Below are 20,081 nucleotides of genomic sequence, written 5' to 3' on the forward strand. Positions count from 1 at the left end.
CGCGGCGGGGCAAAAGAAAGAAAATCGAAGAGGCCCAATAACTTTTATTACCTATACCCTGGCTGTTATTACACGTACTGGAGCACACCTTAGATCTCTTTGATGATCTCGTGAGCTGTTGGCTGGTTCTGTCATTTCCCTGTGTATTTAACAGCGACAGAAAATAACGCTTACGGCTTGAATTAACTGGTAACACATCATCTCTGAATTCGAGCGGCACTTCCTTTGAATTCGGAAAAAATTATCTCTTCACTAGCGCCACCTAGAAACTGTTGCAGTACCGCTTTTTCTTTTTGTCTTGACGCGCTTAAGACTCCTTGAAGGCCACCGCCACCGCGATGTTCGGTGCAAGAATTTGCGTTCATGCGATCAGTACGAAGCACGTGCTGACCAATAGCGAAGTGTGCTGCGTACGACAGTTCACACGAAGCGTGTAACCGGCATCACTTGTAAGCTGTGAAACGTTTGAGATGACTTGGAACACCGCGTGGCTTAATTTCTCCAGCCTTGCTGCACGCCGTTCGTTTCGGCTCCAGTGTGTGACTTGCGGACCTGCCCTGAGAGTTTTTGTCATTGTCTCTCCACTCATCGTAACGGTGTAAGAAAAATGCAGCGCATTACGGCCGAAAGAGTAAGCTTTTGTCACTTAGGAGGTCTCTTATGTTACGGCAGGCAGGCAAGTGCGCGGCTGGCTTACCGGTGCTGTTGCCTTTGTTTGACTTTCGTCGCTTGCGGTCAAGAAATTGTTAAAAGTGTTCTTCGTACTTTTTGTGACAGTTTTGTAGTTTTAGCAGGAGCATGTCGCCAGTGCACTCGATTGTTGTTGCGACTGCAGGTAGAACGAAAAGGAAAATGCACGGGCCTGGCCTCTGGCTCGAGCTGAGCCACAATCGCTGCCACGTGCAGACAGTAGGAGAGTTAAGAGATGTGAGAGGAAAGATTGAAAGACAAGACGCGCGTCGCAACAACCGCGTCAGCGACGACGACGGTTTAGCAACAGATGCACCCGGTGACAAGAGCCCTCGCCGCATGTGCGAGAGTCCCTAGGTCCCAGCCCCGTAGGGCAACGAAGCCACATGACCCCTGCTTTCGATTACGTTTTGGCTTGGTTTTATGGAGTTTAACGCACTGGCATCGCACAGTACATGGGTCTCTAGCGTCTCGCCTCCATCGAAATGCGATCGTCGCGGCCGGTATCGAACCCGCGATTACGTTTTCGTCCGACCCACCTGCGCAAGTTTTATGCATCCAAACTATCCCAACATTATGCTCGAGACAGCCGTATTAGAAACCGTTTTTTCTCAACGGCGCTGCGTGTGGATTGGGCGAGACGGAGCTTTTGTCAGAGGGCCTACGACCCTGTAATGTAATACAGAGCATGCAGTGTAGTTGATTGCAGTGTGCACGGACGTGAAGGCTCGTAAACAAGCAGTTGCAACGCTTTGTCCTTCGGCGCGCAATGTAAAAATGTGTCAAGAAAACGTTACTACATGTGCTTGCCTTTGACCTTGAGCGATCGCTTCTTAATATGCGCGTGTTGTTTAATTTATATGTGGCCACTGGCAGTTCAGAGTGGACCTGGATTATTGTGACCTTCTTGTGCTTGATGGTAAGAGCTCCTTTCCACGACAGCCGATGCCAGCTGATTGGTGCAGTGAATGAACATGCGAGTTTATATTTTCGTAGGGGGAGTTTATATTTTCCTAGGGGCGAGTTTATATTTTCCAACTAGGGCATTGTTGGAAATCATGGCTTGTTATACATTTATTGTGTTGCTGCTAACATTTGCTTCTGCTAAGGTACTAAAATCCAGCGCAAAGACATTTTTCCAAATACACCCTGAGGAGATCCCAGTGCATTTGTATACTTCTTATGTATATCTGTGTATTATATCTAAGCAGGCTTTTCATTGTTCTTTGATAATGTAATCCTCTGCGAGTACCTCCCAATCTCATATCAAGAGTTGTTCCTTATCCATACTATCTAATGCTAAGTTGTCCTCACTCTCTAATGTGATTACACTTGCCCCTTCTTGTTTTTGAAGCAAAACTCCCATTCTGAGCCAACACAATTTGTAGTCTTTCTCACCAGCCAATTTCTTTGCTATCCATAGCACCATTTTCATATGAGGTACTAGATTTCTCATTGATGTTTACCTTCACTTCTTTAGGGACGATTCATTTCGTGATCTGCGTGTTTCAAATTTGTGAGCTAGAAAATCTAACAAGCGTCGGTGGCACTGACCCTTCTTTACATTTCAGTCTGTGTGCCCCCTCTATGTGCTCCATGGCCTGTTCTGCCAGGGATTGTACCGTGGCATTCAAATTTTCATTTTATTTTTATTTTCAGGTATTTCATATCCCTCAAAATCTCTCCTTCTAGAGTAGTGCACTAGACTTACTACCTTTGCTTTTAGTTGGCAGATTTTAGACCGTTGTGCCTCTAGTTGTGCAATCACCCCTTCCTCGTGCAGGGCAACTAGCTGGGGCAAGTGAAACCTGAGCTCATGTTCAGCGGCAGTGTTTGTGGATTAACATCAATTGGCTGTTTGCTTTGTCTTGTACAGGCGTGAGGGAAAGTGAAAACACAAGGAGAATGGTGACTGAACTTTATATCAGCGTTATCATGATGGCAAGCGCCTGTGGTCAAGATATGCTGGCTGCACCCTTCCTAATATGCTGGCCTGTTTGCCCACGCAGTTTTGGTTGGCACGGTTTTTTTGAGGAAAAAAACCATAAGGAACCGCTCTTCACGTCTGTTACATTTATTACCATCTTACATTTATTTTTAAGTGGATACTAAGGGCAATTTGAAGCATCTGCATCAATAGAGTTCAGCATTCTAATAACAGAGGTATACTTTTGCTGAAAATGCATTTTTTTTATCAGCTTTAAAGGTTACAGAACGGAATACACATATTGTGACTACCAGCTGTTCTTGCAAGTGAAGTTCAGTGAGTCGAGGCTGATTTTTTTTTTTTGCGTAGATTCCTGTTGCTATGCTACTCCGCGGTTTGCTTTGATATGATAATCATGGATTCCTGATTGGTCTTGACACCGCAATTTTCAGTGAAGTGGTGGGAAATTTTAAATTAATTTTCTCAGCAATAAATACATTTATCCAGCAGTATTTTCCTGCTGCTAAATGTCAGCATTGCCAGAAATAATCATATAAATGATTTGACTAGTAGGAAAAACTTTAATCTGTTGTCTAAAGTTCCCGTTGCTAGTGTTGCGAGGTATAACACTTTATACTGATATGCGCAACTGCTAGGTTTTTGCTTTGCAGTTTATTTTAGGAGAACGGAATGTTCGGCTAGTCAGTATGGTGACATCCTGGGCAATGCATAGCAGAAAAAATTACGGTGAGACGAGAGTACATGTGTGACTCACCTTTGAACCCTATGTGAACAGAACCGGACTATGTATCCTGAGCATTGATGGAGCAAAAACCCTCAGTATCACACCTTAGATAAAGGGAAACCAACAGAAAAAAATGTTTTGAAAATCAATCTTTGCTAGTTGATTTTGCAGACCACAGAAATGCAAAAAATAATGAACTTCCTGATATGTTAAGGCAATGAATAGCAACACATGGGGTTAATGTAATAGTTTTGGCTTCAGATATTTGTAGTAGCTGATTTTGGACAGGTCAACTTTTCTGCGCGACTCGGCAACTGCAGGACTTTTTTTTTGTGCAATATTTTTTGTGTATTCTTGTAGGAAATGGGGTGCTAACATATGTACTGTTTCACTGGGTCCTATATGCTCAGTTTTCCTGTGTATTTTTTTCTCTTTTCTTCTCGCCTGGTTCACAGCACTTTTGTTCCATATAATACCCAGTTGTCACTGTTAGGACTTTTGCCACTGTCTCTGTCCCTGGTCCAATGTGGCATTGCACAACCTTTTTTCTGCACAATGTATAACTGCCTCCTTATGTTCACTTTTAGTGTTATTTTTGAATGGGTTGAATTGTCACCCTCTCCTCAAGGGGCCGAACTTGGTTTGTGGGGCTATGTAAATACAACAGTGATGTGATTGTTGTGCCAAACGACAAAGCCTGCTACATGCGGCTACATAATGACAAAGTGTGAGTAATCTGCTCCACAAGGCCGTATTTTCTTAAGTAAATCTGCGTTAGGTGGCACGAGTGGAAAACCGAATTTTTCCAAGAATCCTTCAATTGGTCAGTAAGCAGGCGGTTATCATGCTGACCGAGCTCGCTTTTAGCCTGCATAATGAAAACGTAGAAGCGAAACAGGCCTGGAGTACGCTGGGATTGGCTCTGGTCATCTCATGGTGCGGATCTAGAGGACGCCGGAAATTCACAAGGCACAGATATTGACAAATGGCCCCAGTGATGACTTTCACGTCCTTGCTCAGCTGAAGGGGGGGGGGGGGGAAATGTCACCGCGAAGTTCTCAGTGGGTGTCAGTTTTGGGGTTCGCTTCTTTGTCTTCTAAAAAAAAAAACGGTCGTGTGTGGCATTCACATGCCCAATATGGGAAAGCCGACTTAAAAGAATTTTTCAGAAGCACGTGTTTCAGATTTGTTGAAAGGAACCGAGATACTGGAATCGCATTCAATGTTGATGGCCATCAATTTTGCTATTATAATCTTGTGCCATAAGACAAAAATTAAAAAGTTGATTAGTTAATTTTATCTGGTTATTTTTAATTCCACTCTATTATGAACAGAATGCCCATCTAACCCGCCGCGGTGGCTAATTTGTTAAGGCGCTTGTCTACTGAGTCAAAGTACCCGGGCTCGAACCCAGCCGCAAAAGGCGCCGGTGTGCTATGCGATGTCAGTGCACATTGAAGATGGTGGTCGACCCAGGTGGTCGAAATTATTCAGGACCTTCCGCTATGGCACCTCTTTCTTTGTTTCTTCTTTCACTCCCTCCTTCAGGTGCGCTTCAGGTGTCCATGTAGATATGTTAGACAGTTATTGAGTCATCGTTTTCTCAAAACCAATTTTCAATTTTTTCATAAATCTACCCGCGCAGACCACCAGCAAGGACGCATCTTTCATGGATTTAAAATTATGCCTGTCAGCTATAGAGATGCCTGGTACATAGAGTTGTGGAGGGCCAGCCGAAACTTAATTGATAAAGAACATTATGTGAGATGCGAAGGTCATGGGTTGGCATCTTTCCTGTGGCATGTGGCAGTTTTGTGCTCCAAATGCTGCTCCGAAGTTGCTTCGGCCAATCACATTACTCTACATGAGCAGAGAATGTTAATAAAAATGTGTAGCACGTGAACTTAGCAAACAAATAATTTGGGAAAGTGGAATAGCAAATAAATAATTTGGAAAAAATGGAACTGTATTGGGGTGATTACTGCGATAGTAGAGTTTTGTTGTGTTACTAATAGCTATAAGCTATAGTGCGCATATTTGTTTTTATTTTTTCTTTTTCATTGCTCTAATCTGGCCATCACCTTGCAGGTTGAGGGCAGCAAAACCCAGCTGATCCGTCTACTACTCTGTCATGGCGAGCACAGCCCAAGCAGTCTGCATTACCTACTCATGCTCTTCAAGGAGGGAACCTCAAGGATGACTGCCACAAATACTGCAACAAGTAGGTTCATAAAGGAGATGACAACATTGTCTGATGTGCCTTTGGTGAGTACAGTTATTTGATCTTTGCATATGGAGCTCTGCTGATCCGCTGTTATTCAGAGCTAAGTGTCACGGGACCTCTGTAGCTCAAGCATTCAGTTGCTGAGCCCGTTGCCACAGGTTTGATCCTGGTCGGTGCAGCTCTGTTTCTGTAAACGCGAAATGCACGGGATCAAATGTTAGATTTTGGCTTTCAGGTCACCTTTAAGTTGACTGCGTATTGCAAAAACGAATGGGAAAGCAAGATGACATGACAGTTTTTAGGAAGCCATCGTCGCATCACGTCCATCTGTGAAAGGCAGTTGGGGATGAAAGCAAATGTCTTCGCTGAAACATGTGCACTGTTGTCTAATGAACAGCAGTATACAAAAAGTGGATGCAGTGCATCCTGCACTGCATCCTCAATGTACCCAGCTGTATGATTGTGGGGCATCTATAGCAACAGAATTTTACCGCATGAACGCGTGTAAGGGCTGCACTTTATTATCGAGATTTGGGGCCCTATTTACAGGGTGTAGACTATACGCCGTATGCGGAAAAAAAATTTCTAAGTAAAAACCCAGCAATCAAGTAGTAGTAGTAGTAAGTGTTTAATAATAATAAAAAGGAAGTTAAAAGATTTTTGCTCACCCCGGCATCTGCCATCACTGTATCGGCGGCACCTGAGCTGGGGCAGCGGAAATAAAGGATAGAAGGCAGTATGAAGAAAAGAAACGAAAGAGGTGAGGGGATAGCAAGAAAGGACATAGGGAGTAGTCATATTTACACTGTTTACAGAGTCAAAGAGGAAAAACAATAAAAAACACGCACACAACACTTTGCACACAACAGCTGGGGTGGGGCGCCCAGCTTTTAAGCGTCCGAGGTAGTGCACGGGAAGCGTTCCGTCACAGCGCATCACTACTTGGCGCAGAACAGATGGGACGTCAAGCCCGTCTGTTCGAGAAATGCACAGAGGCTCACCATTGTTCGCTCACGGGTGCGCGCACTGCCCTGCGGCCACAGTAGTGTCTTGAGCGAGTCTGGGAGTAGGCCCAGCTCTCTGTAGGCCGCGAGCATATCGCGACGAGCATCCGAGAACGTGGTACAGCGAAGGAGCAGGTGCTCCAGTGTCTCCACTGCACCGCATCCATCACACACTTCACTCGTCGTGAGTCCGTGATGCACCCGCGGTCCCCGGGCCACACGCAGCCGATGCGCGCGGAGGATCATTGCGCGTTGCGACCGCGATAGAGCACGGCAGCCGTTGATGCTGGCGATGCGCTCACCTCCGGCGATGCGTGGGTCGGGGTGCTGCCGTCGGAGATGTTCGTGGATGACCGCCTGCACGTCCTCCAGCGCAAGGGGGAGATCTCGTGGCGGTAGCTGGTGTGCGGCGGTCGCGAGTTCGTCGGCCTTCTCGTTGGCGGTGATGCCGCAGTGGCCGGGCACCCACTGTAAGCGCACGACGCATCCTTGCTGCGCTAAGCTCGAGACGCTTGCGCGGATGTCGCGCACTAGTGGAGTGCCACGGCCGTTGCACTGCAAGCGGGTGAGGGCGGCGCGGGAGTCGCACAGCAGAGCACTCCTGGGTGGCGAAGGGACGATGGAGAGCAGCAGGCAAAAATTTTTCAGCAAGGAAATTCATCAATAGGGCCTTGTCCTGCCCTGTGGTACCTATCTAGGAATAACCATAATGAATTTCACAGTGACAGCGCTGTTTTCATATTCTCCAGACCTTGAGTAAGGGACCTATGTGAACTATTTTGATATTCTCCTGTAACTTTAGAACCAGTGTGCACAGCTTCATGAAACTTAGTATTTCTTCAAATGTTTGTATTTTGAGCCTACCCTGAAAATTTCATTCAGATATCTCAAGAAACAAGAAAGCTGGTGTTCTCGCAACCTTTGAGGGCTGTTTTCTCTGAATGTATTTTTTGCATGGCACGACAGCTCATTCTGGCTGCTGCTCGGGAACCGCTTATCGGATTTCCAAGGGATTTTTTTATTCCATACCTGAATAAATTTCTGAGGGCAGGACAAGCTCGCTTTTTCAAGTTATTGTTTCTGAAATTTGTCATAAGCAATTAAAATTTGCTTAATGAAGGTCTAATCAGGGACACTAAATTCAGTGCTGTGCTAAACTTTTCCAGCAGGGAAATTTAGAAAAGGGCTCTGTCTTGCCCTGGGGCACCTATCCAGGAATGACCATAATGAATTTCAGTGCCAACACTATTTTCAAATTCTCCGGGCCTGGAATAAGCGACCTATGTGAACCGCTTTGATATGCTCCGGTAACTTGAGAGCCAGTGCCCACAGCTCCACGAAACTTGGTAGTTCTTCAAGTGGCTGTGAGCCTACCCTGAAAATTTCATTCAGATATCTCAAGAAACAAAAAAGTTGGTGTTCAAGGGTAGCCTCCCCCTTTAAGGGGGGACGGGACGCTGATCTTAAAGCTATTTTCATTATTTCAATGCCGATAATAATGAAATTTAACTACCTTGCCCAGTTTATTGTGCGGATTTCAAATATGCCTTTTTTTTTTTCTAAGCTAGTTATTACCCAAGTTACACATTAATTAGTCATTAATTAGTACCTCACTACAGTGAAAATGGCTCGACAAAAATTAATTTTTTAAGCATGGCTACATAGCCTAATGAATAGAGAATGCAATGTTCAAGGCAGTTTTTCTATTTTATCCATGTGTGTAATTTAATGAAACATCAACGTTCAACATGAACATCAACGTTCAAAATGTGCTTGTCAAGTATTCAAAAGTTTGCAAATTCATTATTTTTGAAGCCTGATAGGGGAATTTTGTCTTGAACTTTGCAACATCTGCACCTTAAGCTTCCTTTAGCAAAAAAAAATTTGCATCTCTATCTGCTCCAGATGCAGAGATATCATTGTCCCAAAACAGCCGGGTGGCAAAAATTTGCAAATTGAGAAAAATGAGAAAAACCCAAATGGGCCACAGTTTATTGAATATTCATGATGATATCTGCATGTTTATATTTCCTTGGGGCTAATAAGCACCAGGCATGTAGTCTGACTGCTGCTTGTGGGTAGAGTGCCGCTTTTGCAGTGCCCGTTGCACACTTGCAGAAGAGACCCGTTTGCACGTAGACTCGGTTGTTCGTCGCCTATCCTTCTCAGCCATCCTCTTCCTGTTACTTAGGCCAAGGTTAATGTCCAGCTCGCTGAGTATTTGGGAAGACGCTTGAAGACTGCCTGCATTGAAACGGACAACAGCCTCTGCAACAGCGGCTTGAACCGCAAATAATGATGCATGGCGCTCCTTTGGTGCCAGTGACCATATTAGCCAGTGCAAACTCTCGTTGCTGTTTTGAGTTTTTCCTCGCTGGCAACGCTCTAGCAGCTTTCGGTCTGCCAAGCGCTGATATATTGGCAATAGTGCCTTGCACACATGCGACGGCAAGCTATATCTGTGCTTCGGAGCGGGCTCTCCCTTTACTGCGGCAGCATTTTGGCGGCACCATGAGCTTGGGCCGGTTGGGCACAGGCTGTGACTTGACATATTATCATTTGATGTGACGTGGTGATACGTGGCCATCACTGCCTACTGCATTGCTTCGACATCTCCGGTGTGAGAGTTCAGAGCCAAGCTGTAGTATGCAGTCAACTTGTACACAAGGTCGCCCATGAGCTTGCCTTTGCCACTGAGGCTCTCTGTTCCCTCGCCTTTGTGCTTAGCAATCACATTGCGCAGAGCCGTGCCCATGCGCTTTTGCACATGGTTTGTGCAGTCCTCTTTCTGCACCTTTATAAAACCATACACATCAGCTACACATCAGCCTCCTGCAGTGCCAGAAATGTGCGGCTATCTCCATCACACAAAACTGTCGTGTATCGAAGGCCATGTTTTTCTAATGACCTCTGAAACATGACAAGTGCAGCCTGCACTTCCATCTCGCCAGATTTCTTTTCCGTGTTTTTCTGACACCTGTGGCTGCTCTTCCATGCCTCATACGATGGGTCACTTTCCGCAGGCCCGCGCTTGCACCCCGCACAGAAGTTGCTGAACACAACATAGTCTAGTACAAGCCCAGTGAACAGCTCAATCAATGCGGCCACACCGATGTGCGATTAATGACCCCGGGTCCTCTACGAACCGTCGAACGAGACAGCGATATTTCCAGGGTTGTCCAAGTGCAACTCTGTGTAGAGCTCGCGAACGGAACGGGCGCTGTCCATCATCACCTTTTCGGCTGCGCGTGTTGTCGCGGGCGTCAGCTTGTTTTTCATGTAACCTTGCCAAGTTTTACGGTGAAGCCCTCTATGGGAAATATTCATTACTGCAAAGACATCGTTCAGTGCGGTTTGCTGATTTCCCGTACTTTGCATTGCCCGTGCAGCAAGAATATCCACAGTACATGGACTTATTTTTTGGCTCCCTTGAGCGCGCGGCGAACTCCACGCTGATGAAATCTCGCCGCAGTTCACGCACAAGAGAGCGAGCCTCACGGCTAAACCGTATTCATGATCACCTTTAGAAACTTTCACGTTTCTGCCACACACCTTGCACTTGACGGCACTCAACAGTTCGGTGAAAGATTCCAGATTCACAACAGTGAACGCAGTATCGTCTACACTGCCGTTGGCGTCTCGAAGCGGGCGATCGTCGCAGTTGCCGATGAAATCCTGTTTCCTCTGCGTTGCTGAAGTCGAATCGAGAGCTTGTAGCTTTTCTTTAGCTTTTGGTTCGATTTCGAGCAGTTCCGAACGCTGTAGCATCCTGGTGTCGCAGCGTATGCGGCCGCTGTGCGTAGCTGTCGCCGAGCTCGTTAGGCTTTGACGTCCGCTGACGCTTCTTCACCGGCCGCTGGCTCTTGCGCATTATCGGTGCTTTCCGATGACGCAGGACGTGAAGGAAGGTTGTTGACTCGCTTATTTCTTTTCCTCTGACCGAACTTGTGCCGCGAGTGGAATTAATCGGCGACATAGTTGTGCGTCGGTCTCGCTTCTTTCAACAAAATGGCGCCGGGGACGCGTCTGCCAGCGACCAGCAGCAAGCCTAGCAGACGAAGCATGCGAGAATCCGCCAATGGGAGGGCTCGTTTCAGTCACGTGCTCATATCAGCGAATCGGACCTCGCGCTTTCTTTGTTGTGCTTCTTTTTCTCTGTGATCATTCAGGGCATGCAAGCACAAGTGGCGGGAAATTGAAGCGCAGAGACTCTTCTTTGAAACGAGACTAAGATGGCTGCGATCGGCATGCTGAGACGAGCGTTCCGCGGAGTAGAAAATGCACCGTTTTTATTGTCTGCTCATGCACAACATCGTTTGACGCGGTGATTTATATTTCGTAATACGGTAAAAATATTGATTTCTGGGAGACAAAAATTCGTGAAACTGGAGATTAATAGTTGTACATTCCGAAAATGCCATTTTCGAAAATTCGACATTTTGGTCATTTCTTGGTCCCAAAGACCCGTGTCCCCCCTTAAACAAGATGCTCATAACCATGGCACTGGTAAAACCCCAACAGATGTGCAAAAGAAAGCTGCAAGATTATTTTCCCTGCTGAATGTATTGAAACCAAAGCTGTCTGTGTGCACATCAGTTTTGTTTAGGTATAGCTTGCTATACACATCCTGAGCCTCTGGTGCAGATCACTGCACAGTACTGGCAGACACTTGCACACATACAAAACCCACAGTAGATTCTGCATACTGTGCACTGCCCACTACCTGTCTTCCAGTGAGATGCACTTCTTTTGATGCATCCACACGTTAGGGTTCCAGTTATAAAAAAATGTCCGAGTTGATTACGAGTCAAATGAATAAGCTTAACCAGTTGACAGGAGGTCCTAAGCAGGCAGATCACTTGCAAGAGCCGCTTCTCACAGCAAGGCAGATAACAAACGACTTCAGGACACTGTAGTGCAGGGCTCCAAATTAATTTAGACCAAGTGGGGTCCCAAGCAGCACGCCAATAACGGGCCACCGTTGGCATATCATTGGCGAAAATTGGCGTGAATATCGGCATTTCGTTGGCATTTAGGCAAATCGCAACTCTTTCCAAGCATGGCCCAACATTCCCGCCAAGATTGGGCTGATGTTCAGCCAATCTGAATGCCAAGAATGGCCTGAACATCACTGCCAATATAGGGCCCAATATGACCAAATAGTGGCTCCAATATGGCCGAATAGTGGCTCCAATATGGCCCAATAGTGGCTCCAATATGGCCGAATAGTGGCCCCAATATGGCCGAATAGTGGCCTTTCAGATACCGGCATATCTTGGCTACCTCTAGGCATTTCCAGTATTTTCCGAGACCAGTGCAGAATTATCGCATGCATTTAGAGGTCCCGTCCGTGGTTTTCAATACCGTGCGACTTCTAGCTTTATATGCAATTGGTTCGAACTCCCATTAAATTTTCAAAACTGCATGCAGTATTTTCATTGCATATGTATTTTGATTTGCAAACAATATTTCATGCACATTTTTTACTTAATGTCCAGCAGCTACCAAATGAAACAATCAGGAATTTCAGAAAAATGTTTTTTTATTTTTCATGTGCCCGTGGGGCAACTATCCATGTGGCAAGGGGGCTGCGTGGGGTGGCTGGGCGTGAGGAGGAGGCTGTGGGGGGGCAGGGGAAGGGGCAGAGCTTGGGTGGGCCACTGCGGGGGAGGTGATGGCCATGCCTGGAGGGGTTGCTGGGCAGGAGGCTGAGGGCGCGCCTGGGCAAGTTACTGACCCAGCACAGGGGTTAACAGGTGGCGCTGAGCCCGAAGGAGTTTGTGGCTCCTCAGAAGGAGCGTGAGACTCAGGAGGCTCGAAAGCTTGGGCATAGCGCCTCTTTAGGCCGCCCCCTCGGTCGCACGCACCGGGCAGCCACCTGCCAATGAAACCCTGTGCTGCCAGGATGTCGACACCCTGCCTCTAGCAGATGGCATCTGTGCAAGGTGAGTGTGCATTAAGACCAAGAAATGCAACTTTTAAGACGATACACTTCCTGCAAGCATATGGAAATCCAAGTTCATGATTTGACACAGAAAAACCACACGTTACTGACACACAAGGTATCCCAACAAATAACACAAGGACTGTACAGTAGTAAAATGCAAAAAAAAATGAGCTATCATGAAGACACTGCAGTCAACGTCAAAGCGGCCATTGCAGGGAAGTTTATGACAACGGATTACAATATGACAAATGGAAATGATTGGTTTGATTGTGGGCATCTGCTGCTTCTTTATGGAGTTTTATATGACTAAGACCCCCAAACTAATCACATAAACAGCAACAGAATATTCATCAGCTGTTATAAAAAATTACAGTAAGATACAGCAAGAAAATAGCTTGGAAAAACTTGTACATGTTTAAAAGCAGGAATCTCAATATTTCTAAATTAAAAGCTACAGCAATTCAAAATCAGGTATACCTGTTGCCACCCTGCACAGCTTTGTGCCAACGAATGGCCGTTTTCCTTTTCTCCCCCGCAGGCTGAATAGTCTCTGCACAGCCACCCCCATCACAGCACTCATCACATTCGCCGCCACCTCCTTTAGATTGTTCCCGCCTAGACGGAGAAGCTGCTTCCTGTGAAAGGAAAAATTTGCAGTTGCCCAATGGTTATTTCACATAAAAAATCACATTCTGTAACCACTTGTAGAACGCAATAGCAAAGACAACGGTGTGACTTCCAAAGTAATCGTATTATACCTGCTACAACACAGCAGCAATTATAGTGGTTTTTTTACACCTCATGCGAAAAACACTTCTTACATTTTGACCACCGTAGCAGCATCAAGAAGTTCAATATTAAATTGTTTAGCACTCGTAAGGGAATACTCCACGGTGATTCATGTCTTATGCATCACTACAGGGAAAATGTGCAACTAAAATTAGCATCTATAGTTCTTGAAACTGTCCTGGTTGGAGTGGAGTACTGCACTTCAAATAATGAAAGGCATAAAAAGCAATAGCCAGGCAAAAGGCTGATCAAAGCTGTCTCCTTAATTGGAAAACAACGAATAATGTAAAAAATTAGCTCCAAAACAGCACTGCCAGGCAATCGTCTCAAACCAATAATTAAAATAATTTGTGTGCCACCTTAACTCAGCCAAGCTTTGTGAACAAAATGTAGACCAAAAATAGACTTAACATTACACTACACAAGCTTCATGAGGCTCAATACATTGGTGGAATGTGCCACAAATTGTAGTAGAGCATAATATAGTCCTGTGATTAAATAAATCAAGACAGCCTTGAAATATCTCTTGAAAGCATTGTTAGCAGCATAGATACAGTACTCTGTAATTCAAACTTCAAGGTAACAGGGATTTTCGTCTGAATCATCAGAGTTGCGCCCTCATATATCCAAGCAGGTAAAACTTGCCTTAGTACCCCATCAGTATCAGTGATGAAAGAACCTGCGCATGTTGCCAAGCATGTGCTATATGTCAATGACAGCATATAATTACTAATCAAAATGTTAATTACTCTTGTTAATTCTCACCCTGTTTCCTTTGCACCTTTTCCATCAGCTGAAATTGGGCTATATACCTCGAGATGCAGCTGTGCTGTCCATGTTAATTTCTTTCCTTTGTACCAACTTGTGCGCTTTGTTGCAGAGGTCATGAACCTTAGTTGATACTTTTAAACGAATATACCATGTGAACTACAAGCTCTGAACTAGTCGGAAGCTAATGACAAGAGGCCTGACCTACCACTAGCTGCCGTGAAAGCGGCAATGGGGATTAATTGCATAGTGCCTGCAGTCAGCTTATTGCCAAGGATCTTGATAAGGAGCACACGACTGCGTTTGGGAGCTTAGAAAGTGCATTAAATGGGGTCTATTTTGAGGAAACATTCAATCCGATTTTAGAAGGAACAGAAACAGTGCATTCATTTAGAATGTAAAAGAAGCAAAAACAATTAAGGCACTCATTTCGAATCAAAAGAAACAGAAATGTTAATTCTGTAAGGGAGTTAGGATTTTTCACTGTTATACAGGAATTAGACTTACTATAAAGTAATCTATGCAACTGTCATGTTCGGTATAAGTGGTCGCGACTGTTTCCGGAATTGTCAGTTGTAATAAAAGAGACCATTAACAATGTCACAGTAACCCTACTATGTGCGGACTTTTCAAAATTCATCCATTCCCACTATACTAGTGGGAAACTTATACAAGAACAGCATGATTATGGCTTAGGCATGGCAAGCATCTGCTTCTTGGGCTCAGATTTTTCAATAAATATCTCAACTACATTAAGCATCCAACTGACTACTGTAATAAAACATTGAATGAAAAATTAAATTACCAGGGCAGCTGCTACTCTGTCATCTCTGAGAGCAGCTTCTGCCGCCTCAAAGTCTTCAATTGTGAAGGCTGGCAGCTGAGGGCATTGTGGAGGGAGGGAGCTCACGGGAGATGGTGACCGAGCCCTGGGCTCTTGCCGAGCTTGCTCCAGCCAGCTAAGCCTCTGCAGTATTTCCCGCTGCTGCTGCCGTATCTCTAGCAGCAGCCGCAGCACCTTGAGCATTGTCGCTGAAACGAGCAAGGTTTCCAGTGAGGGCAGGCTTTCACAACAGATGTATATATGTACACCTCGAAGACGCAATATGAGCAATATACTGCATTTACACGTTTGCAAGTCGACCTATTGTTTTCAAATTTGAAAATCCGAAGTGCGGGTGTTGGCTTGCAATCGAAAATAAGAGCATGGCACCATAAATAAAGGGGAGACAAACTAGTATCAGGGATGTTGCGGTAATTGAAATTTTATGTTTGCTCTACAGCTCTGCCCAGAATTTTCTGCATGGTTCTTGAGAAGGATTTTTCGTTTTCCTTTTTACTTTTAACTGTATGCTCAGCGCTCTTGGGAGTGTTGATAGTTGATGAAAGGGGCACTGTTCCAATTGCAATGGAACTGCCACTCAGAACAGCAACGCTTGCAGGGAGTGCCGGCACCTGATGAAAAACTAAAAACAGCGCCTTAACGACAGACGAGAAGATGGGCGAGCGCTGTTTTTGGTTCTTCAATGATGCACCAGCTCACTCTGTTGTTGGTTCTTCTGCAGCTGACAAAAGAGCCGATGCCATGCACACAGTTTCTCTGTGGCTCTGTTTGATGCATGTAACGTCTCCTGGCCACATATTTTACCAGTTTGTAATGCGGCGCTTCATCAATTGTGCTCGGGGCCAAGTAACGGTGAGTTCACACTTGGACATTCGGCGGCGAGAACGAGCGGAATCCGCTGCCGCGGCAGAGATTCCGCCGAAATACCCAGCGGTAAGCCTGATGGGTATGATCTGCCCTGACTATCAGTACAAAGTGATCACTTCCAAGGTCTTGCCCAGTATTGCTCCACTCCCATTCCCCTACGTTCTTGCTGAACGTAAGATCTGGGGACGTGTCTTTGCACACACTATTACCCTCCCTCGTTGGGAGCTCCGGATTTGTCATGAGAGTTAATCCCGAATTGTGATAATCCTCCCATAAATAACATTCTCCCCTTAATTTGTTCTCTGTCATACCCCCACTCAGGGTGGCGTGCATTAAAGTCCCTCACGATTATCAGTGGTTTCCCCGCTATCTTCAAGGCTTTTCTAATAATGGCCCTAAACCTAGTCTTTCGCTGCCTAGGTGGGCTATATATGTTTAGAATGAAAGTGTTAGAGTCCCCCTTCTTGCCAGTAAGAATTTCAACAAAGACGTTTTCCACATCTTTGTCTCCCAGGTCATGCATTACTGTGGCAACATTACGTAATGCAAAGGTAGTAACTCTCGAGTGCTCTTTTTTATCACTATGGTAGCCCTTGTTCCCCATTAATTTCACCTCCCCCCCCCTGCCTCCTGCAAGGATATAGCGAGAGGCTTCTCCTCTAGTCTTGATAAAGCCTGTTGCATCACCCCCCGCTTGCGCCGGGTGCCACGACAGTTCCACTGCCAGATTTCAGCCACGCACTTCTTATTGGGCCTTCTATCCATTTTGAATGTGAATGGTGATTTCATCTAGTCTGCTCTTCATAGCAGCCATGTCCATCTTTTTGTGCTCTCGTCTATGCAATTAAGTCTATAACCTATCTTAGCAAAGGCTCCTTCAAGCCTTTATTCTAACGACCCCATGGCCCCAACTATTCTGGTTATTTTGTCCGCAAGAGACTCCTCGCCATCCTTCTCTCTAGTTTTTTTTTTGCGGGGGAGAGGTACTCCCCGTAGTCACCCTAATATCCCTCATCCCTTCCTTTACTAAGGGTGCCGGGCTTGTAGGACTATTAAGACTTCTGGGCATGCTACTGTTCCTGCTCCATCCCCCCTGTTTCATCATCATGATCATCTCATCCATTTTCTTATTTAGGGTCGCCACTTGGTCTCGAAGTTCCCTATTCTCTTTCTCTAATATTTCAGTCTCTTTGTCCTTATCATCTCGAACCCCTGCCTGGGAAGCCTTGCCATTGGATTGCCCACCATTCTGGACTTGTCCTGTGACGACGTCGCTCCAGACAGCAGGTCCTCTCGCACCCGCCTTGGCTCCAGGTGCACCTCCCCTCGAGGTGCTCCTTCCCCTAGACTGGTTCCGTTGGAGCACCTCCTCGAGTCTCGGAAACAGCTCCTCCTTGGCCTTGAAGGAGCCACCAAGTTTGACTCTGGGGCGACTCTGGTGTTGGTCCCTTTGTTGTTGCAGACTGCTGGCTCTCTCTGCAGCCTCCTCCTCTGCTCTGTTTCCTCTCCCATTGCTGCTTCTTGAGCTCGTAGGGAGTCTTATGGATTTGTTTGCATTTCTTGTCTCCAATAATATGCTCCTTTCCACAAAGTTGGCATCTCAGTGTACACGTGTGGCCATCAGGTGGGGTTTCCATGCCACACCCCCTGCACTTGATCTTGTTCGGATCCGGGCAGACGTCCGCTCCTTGACCAAGTCTACCGCATGCGTCGCAAACTTCGTACTTGTAAAGAAAGCACTTGCTTGGGTAGCCTCCCACCATAATCGTCCACGGCACCTTGTTATCCTTGAAAAGGACCAAGACTGTTTTCGACTCCTTTCCGAGTCTTCTAACTCCGATAACTTCAGGATTCATCTTATGGTTCAGCATATCCATAAGATCCGCTTCCGAAAAGGATCCGTCAATGTCATGTATGACACCCTTGCCACAGTCCTCCGGTGTGGCTACGTATGCGAAAACCAGGACGTCTTACCCTTCACTTTTCAAAGTCTTGAGACTTGCATACTTCATTTTTCTCTGGACGCTTGTCGTAGCAACCATAATGGTATGTTGCTTAGTGTTCGGGATCACCACGTTGTCTCTTCCTTTACGTCCACTCCCGCCGATGTTAACACCACGCCAAAGAAATAGGCCCCACTTTTTGTCAGGAGCTTGTCAAGTCCGCCACGTGGTCTGATGAGGATTTTCTCCGCCCTCTCGGGCAACCTTATATATTGTTTCTCGACCGACATGGCCGCCATCACTTTTCCCGCCTTTTTGAGCTTGCGCTGCTCGCTCTCGAGGTCTCTCTACGTCTTCTCCACTGCAACATTGTTCTTCCCCACGTTCTTGAACCACTGGCCACAAGTGGTGAATTCTTGCGGATTCACCTTCTCGCCTTCGACCACTTCCATGGTTCCCGCCAAAATTTAAAAAAAATCCCGAGGTAGTAGGGTGCGTCCCGCGCCGCTAGTACCTACGCCGCTTCACGACAGGCAGCACTGCCGCCTCGTCGTCGCACCTGGCGGGCGTCTCGTCTCGTGCTCGCTCCGGCGCCTCGGTTAGGCTTAACTCGGCCGGCCGCTTTTAAGAAAAAGGCTGATAATTAATCAAATTCGGCTCACCCCTCCACAAAGTTGGTATCCACTTGATCCTGGTACCTTCCGCCACCCGAATATGAGATTTCTTGTCGATGGCAGAGAAACCTTCCGATTTCCACATTAATCTGCGGAGTCGAGGTGACACACGTGCGACCGCTGAGTCAACCTTTTTCCCCCCATCAACCACTGATATGTTTATTTAAGATAATGAAATATAATAGCATTGCTTTACTTTGCTATACTTTTTGAGCAACTATAGCAGTTCCTACCTAAGTGACTAATTTATGGCCACAATTTAATTAAACGGTCAATTTGTACTGCTGATGGAAGCATCTTTTCCAATTAGTTCTGATTAGTTGGTGTGGTGGTGGTAAAAAAATCTGAGACACAAGGGGCAAAAATTGCCATAGACAGACGAGCAAGTCCAAGACTCCATGGCTGAAAGCCGCTGAGTATCTGAACTGGTAGGTTAAGGATTGAGAAGAAATGTGTGTTAGAAGGAACCGTTGCATCACATAATTTTTGAAACAGGCAGGGACTGCAGATCCATACTTATGGTTTTCGTGCAGCATTTAAGCCACCACGTCGATGAGGCACCAACTACAACTACATGTGAGAAATGGGAATACTGATCTGGTCCATCCTTCAGAAGCATGCATTCTTGGACACATTTTTATGATACACAAATAGTACTAATGCGTAATCCAAAATGCGGACTGTGGCTAAAAAGGTTTCACAAAAAGACCACAGGGGGATCTGAACTGTTTGCAGCTATACAAGCAATCTGGACAAATACATGTGTATCTGGTGACAAACTTTGGAGAGGAACTTAACTGTTAACTTGTCTGCTATATGGTATTACACTCACCACCTATTAATTCGTTAATGTGGTGGTGTATGTTTGCAGAAGGTGACACATGTATGCTACCTTGAGCTTGTACCTCTGCTGAATGCCCTCTGAAATGTGTTCTTGCCACTTTACACTCTGGTGAGAATAAAGTGCTGGCCAAAAGGCTGTTATACATGCTTCTTTAATATTCCCACTTTAATAGAAACAAGCTTCATGCGCATGTTGCACTGAAAGAAGATACATTTGACCCTGCCTGAAATCCTAAAGATGAGTGGTACAATGAGCTAATTACAATATCAGTTTCATTACTGTCTTAATGTTCTGCCCGCTCAATACACATATGGACGACTGAATAAATACCTGAACATGCTGTACACAGTGACCATCTTCATTAGAGGTGAGAAAAAAACAGCTAAAGATGGCTGACTGCATGTGCATTAATGGTGCACTTTATTGATTACCAGAGAGCAACAGAACACATAATTGTGGTTGCTATGATTAAAAGTGGAGACAAAAAAAAAGCTTCCTTGTATGTTACACTAGCAGAATTTGGCACAGTATGCGCGCGCATGCCTTGGTCTAACAGAACATGCGATTAAAGTGGATAATGGTGTGAATTTTGGCAGCACCCGCCCTAAATGAGGTTTAATATGACAACAGTACGAAGTGTTCTGTGGTGGAACATGGATCGAATGTCAATAATTGAGTGAAGCGAACCGCGTGTCTCTATCGGGCGCGTGAGCAATGTATTCAAGGCATACGTCACAATTGTATAAGCACCATATTTTATCGCCAGCCGGGCTGTTTTGTTCTGCGCTATTGCCGTCCAATGCGCCCACCTTACA

At 45.7% G+C, this 20,081-nt stretch overlaps 1 protein-coding gene and 1 long non-coding RNA gene across 5 annotated transcripts in view; one reads left to right on the forward strand and one right to left on the reverse strand.

The window, feature by feature from the left end:
* Window positions 1-290: 290 nt before the first annotated feature.
* LOC144101998 (uncharacterized) overlaps window positions 291-20,081 on the forward strand; it is a 122,607-nt gene continuing 102,816 nt past the window's right edge. For all 4 annotated transcript variants that reach the window (XR_013308139.1, XR_013308140.1, XR_013308138.1 and 1 more), the window contains exons 1-2: window positions 291-631; window positions 5,451-5,627. This is a non-coding gene — a long non-coding RNA (uncharacterized LOC144101998). The remainder of the gene's footprint in view (window positions 632-5,450; window positions 5,628-20,081) is intronic.
* LOC144101566 (uncharacterized) lies at window positions 12,159-15,289 on the reverse strand. The gene is made up of 3 exons (XM_077634718.1): window positions 14,900-15,289; window positions 13,025-13,183; window positions 12,159-12,512 (listed from the first exon to the last, which is right to left on the reverse strand). Exons 1-3 carry the CDS (start codon window positions 15,119-15,121, stop codon window positions 12,159-12,161), a joined length of 735 nt encoding a protein of 244 aa, XP_077490844.1. The 5' UTR covers window positions 15,122-15,289.

The sequence above is a fragment of the Amblyomma americanum genome, chromosome 8 (genome assembly GCF_052857255.1).
Source record: "Amblyomma americanum isolate KBUSLIRL-KWMA chromosome 8, ASM5285725v1, whole genome shotgun sequence".
NCBI lineage: Eukaryota > Metazoa > Arthropoda > Arachnida > Ixodida > Ixodidae > Amblyomma > Amblyomma americanum.